Source organism: Stegastes partitus, unplaced genomic scaffold, assembly GCF_000690725.1.
Source record: "Stegastes partitus isolate 25-593 unplaced genomic scaffold, Stegastes_partitus-1.0.2 Scaffold2151, whole genome shotgun sequence".
In the NCBI taxonomy this organism is placed as follows: domain Eukaryota; kingdom Metazoa; phylum Chordata; class Actinopteri; family Pomacentridae; genus Stegastes; species Stegastes partitus.
The window spans coordinates 38,837-42,178 of NW_007579882.1; the positions used below are offsets into that span (position 1 = coordinate 38,837).

Sequence of the window (3,342 nt, forward strand, 5' to 3'; positions counted from 1 at the left end):
AGCTAAACTTCCACATCAAAGTTCACCAGAGAACATGAACAGAAGCCTGATGGATGCTGGAGAACATCCTCTGGTCAGATGGAGATCAATGTGTTGGGCTCACATGGAGTCCAGATGTTTGGTGTGAACCTGACCAGGACCACCACAGTGGATCATGGTCCTGACAGTGAAGCACGGAGGTGGCAGCATCACGGTGGAGCCGGAACATCAGAACATAGAATAAAGTCTAACAACACGGTTCTGGAACACTCATTACATCGTTCTATATATCAGAACATTTGGTTCTGTTGGTGGACCGTTGAGTTGGTACCGTTTGGTTTCTGCTGCTAACGTTAGCGCTGATGCTAACCGTGAGGCCTGAGAAGCCGCCATGTTTTTTGCCACGCTGCACGTTAGCGGCCACATGTGGGAACCATCAGATCCTTCTGCTGACAATTACCCCGCTGAGGGGTAGGAGGGGGGCAATCGCCTCATCAAAGGACGCCTCCGGCCCGCCTCAGAATTCCCAGGATTCCTGAGCTTCCTGTGAAGCGGCGCTGCCCGGTAATCGCTGGGCGCTCTGAGGCCGAAGCAGCCGATCGTGACGAAGGTTTAATCAGTCGACGCGCCGCTCTCCGTCGTTTGGCTAATTGGCAGCGTCTCAGAGCCCAAGTCTGACCGGCGGCGGCGTTTCGGATAATCAATGAGCCCGTCGACAGGAAGCAGCAGCACGAGGCCCGCGGCCCGATCAGGAAGCTTCCTGGATAAAAGACCAGAACACCTTCTGTGTCCAGAGCTGCTCCTGCAGAAGATAAAAGTTTCACCTCGGAGCTGCTGGAGGCGCCGCCGCCGTCATTAAGAGTCCGGTTTAGGCAGATATCTGAGTTCTGTCCACAGCAGGAGAAAGTTCAGCATCTGAGCGACGGGCTGAAGCTCATTTAACGGGTTCGGGTCAGAAACCAGCTCTGACTGTCTGAGCCGCTAAACGAAGGAACGTTAATGAGGCTTAATGACAGCATGTAGCTGCAGCAGGAGGAATAAATCAGGTTTAATCAACATATGGAGGAATATCTGTAAACACAGCTACAGCCAGGAGAACATCAGCATCATCACCGGAATAAATATTCAAAAAGAATGAACAACATATGAAGAAAATGTGAATAAATCATCCGTTAAAAATAGAATAAAAAAGACTTTTGTGTGAATAATAAGAAAAAAGCTGCAGAACAAGTGAATAAAACGTCCAGAAGATATGAACGAAAAATGAGTAAAGTATAGAAAAAAAAAGGAGCATAAAGAATAAAATGCACAAAAAATGTCAAAAAGGAAAAATATGAATGAAAACGGTGTAAAAACATTTCAGTTCAAAATTAAACTTCTGGAAAAACTGAATCTTGATCCAGAAAAAAGCTGCTTTTTTATTTTTTATTACCGATATTTTATTTAATTAAAAAAAAAAATCATATTATCTTCATTTTTTAAATCCATTTTTATCAATATTTCTATTTGATTCATATTTCAGGTGCTTTGTTTGTGTTTTGAACATTTTCTTTTTTTTATTTTGCATATTTTATTTGTTTTTGTCATTTTTTCATAAACATATTTTATAGATTTATTTATTTTGAACATTTTATTCATATTTTCTGCTAATTGTTGCTATTTGTTAGATATTAGACTTTTTAAATAATATTTCATTGACACCTTTTATCAGGACCTTACCAGATGTTTTATGAATATTTTCAGGACATTGTGTTTTATTTTTATTTCATGGTTTTTCCACATTTCCTCCAGCTGGGCAGAACCCGGCTGTCGGATCACGTTCAGCACAAGTGGAAGCTGAGCGTCAAAGTCGTCCAGCGAAGGACAAAGTGAGCATAAAGCAGGAAGTGCTCCGGCTCCGAGCGCCTCTTCGTTCTGAATCACGGCCGCTGAGCCCTGCAGGGTCGACAATCCCATCATAATTAAATTCCCATGATTCTCTGTTTTCAGGGCGGGGNACTGGAGCTAACTGACGCTACATGGAGCTAACTGGAGCTAACTGATGCTAACTGGCGCTAACTGACGCTAACTGATGCTAACTGGAGCTAACTGAAACTAACTGATGATAACTGACGCTAACTGCTGCTAACTGACGTGAACTGCTGCTAATTGATGCTAACTGAGCTAACTGTTGCTAACTGCTGCTAACTGACGCCGACTGATGCTAACTGGAGGTAACTGACGCTAACTGATGCTAACTGGAGCTAACTGACGCTAACTGGTGCTAACTGTCGTGAACTGATGCTAATTGATGCTAAATGGAGCTAACTGGTGATAACTGACGCTAACTGTCGTGAACTGATGCTAACTGGAGCTAACTGATGCTAACTGGAGCTAACTGATGCTAACTAGAGCTAACTGACTAACTGATGCTGACGCTAACAGCTGCTAACTGGAGCTAACTGCTGCTAACTGGAGCTAGCCGATGCTAACTAAATGCTGACCCAGACCCAGACCCGACCCAGACCCAGACCCACCTTGTTCTTGCTGCTCTCGCAGGACTGCAGGCTGGCCAGGATCTGGCTCTCGATCACCTGGACCCAGGCGTCCCGCTCCTCGTACGACGTGGCCTCGAAGTGCCACGACTGACCCGTCAGCGACACGATGGTGAACTCAAAGTTCTCCTCTTGTTCTGGTGGAGACACACAGCGCCGGGTTCAGGGTCACAAACTGGACAGAACACAACCAGAACTTTTCACCGGCTGCAGCTCGACTGGAAACTAAACGACTGAACTGAGACGAAGACTGAGGGCCTGGACCTGATCCAAACCAAAACCAGAACTCTGGTTCTACCTTCTGATTCAACAGCCATTTTATTTTGTCTTTGGTTTCCAGCTGGTGATCGGGTCAGTGATACAGAACCGAACCAGAGAGAAAACGAGTAAATCAATGTGAAGAAAATGTGAAAAACAGAAATAAAATGTTCAAATAATAATAATAACAATAACAATAATAATAATAATAATAATAATAACAATAATAATAATGATACAAACTAAATGTATAAAAACAGACAAAATATATATATAAACAAAATGTGCAAAAATTGTTTTAAAAAAATAAAATGAGCAAAAAATATGAATTAAATGTGTCACAAATGTTTTAAAAAATGTAAATAAAATGTTTTTAAAATGACTAAAATGTTGGAAACATGTTTACATGAAAAAAAAATCCTAAAAACTCGAATCTCTACATCTGTAAAAATCTAAATAAACTCTGGTGAGAACAAACAGGCCAAACATATTTAAACCAGGGTTCTGCTCCGGTTCTACAGCTTCACTCGTCTGTTTCCTGTCTGATGACTAAAGAAGCTTAGAGGTCCAC

At 42.5% G+C, this 3,342-nt stretch overlaps 1 protein-coding gene across 1 annotated transcript in view; it reads right to left on the reverse strand.

The window, feature by feature from the left end:
• Positions 1–2,420: 2,420 nt before the first annotated feature.
• Positions 2,421–3,342, reverse strand: part of LOC103374129 (arf-GAP with GTPase, ANK repeat and PH domain-containing protein 1-like) — a 31,424-nt gene continuing 30,502 nt past the window's right edge. Inside the window, exon 4 of the mRNA XM_008304165.1 lies at positions 2,421–2,650. Coding sequence (XP_008302387.1) covers positions 2,451–2,650 — 200 coding nt within the window. The 3' untranslated portion in view covers positions 2,421–2,450. The remainder of the gene's footprint in view (positions 2,651–3,342) is intronic.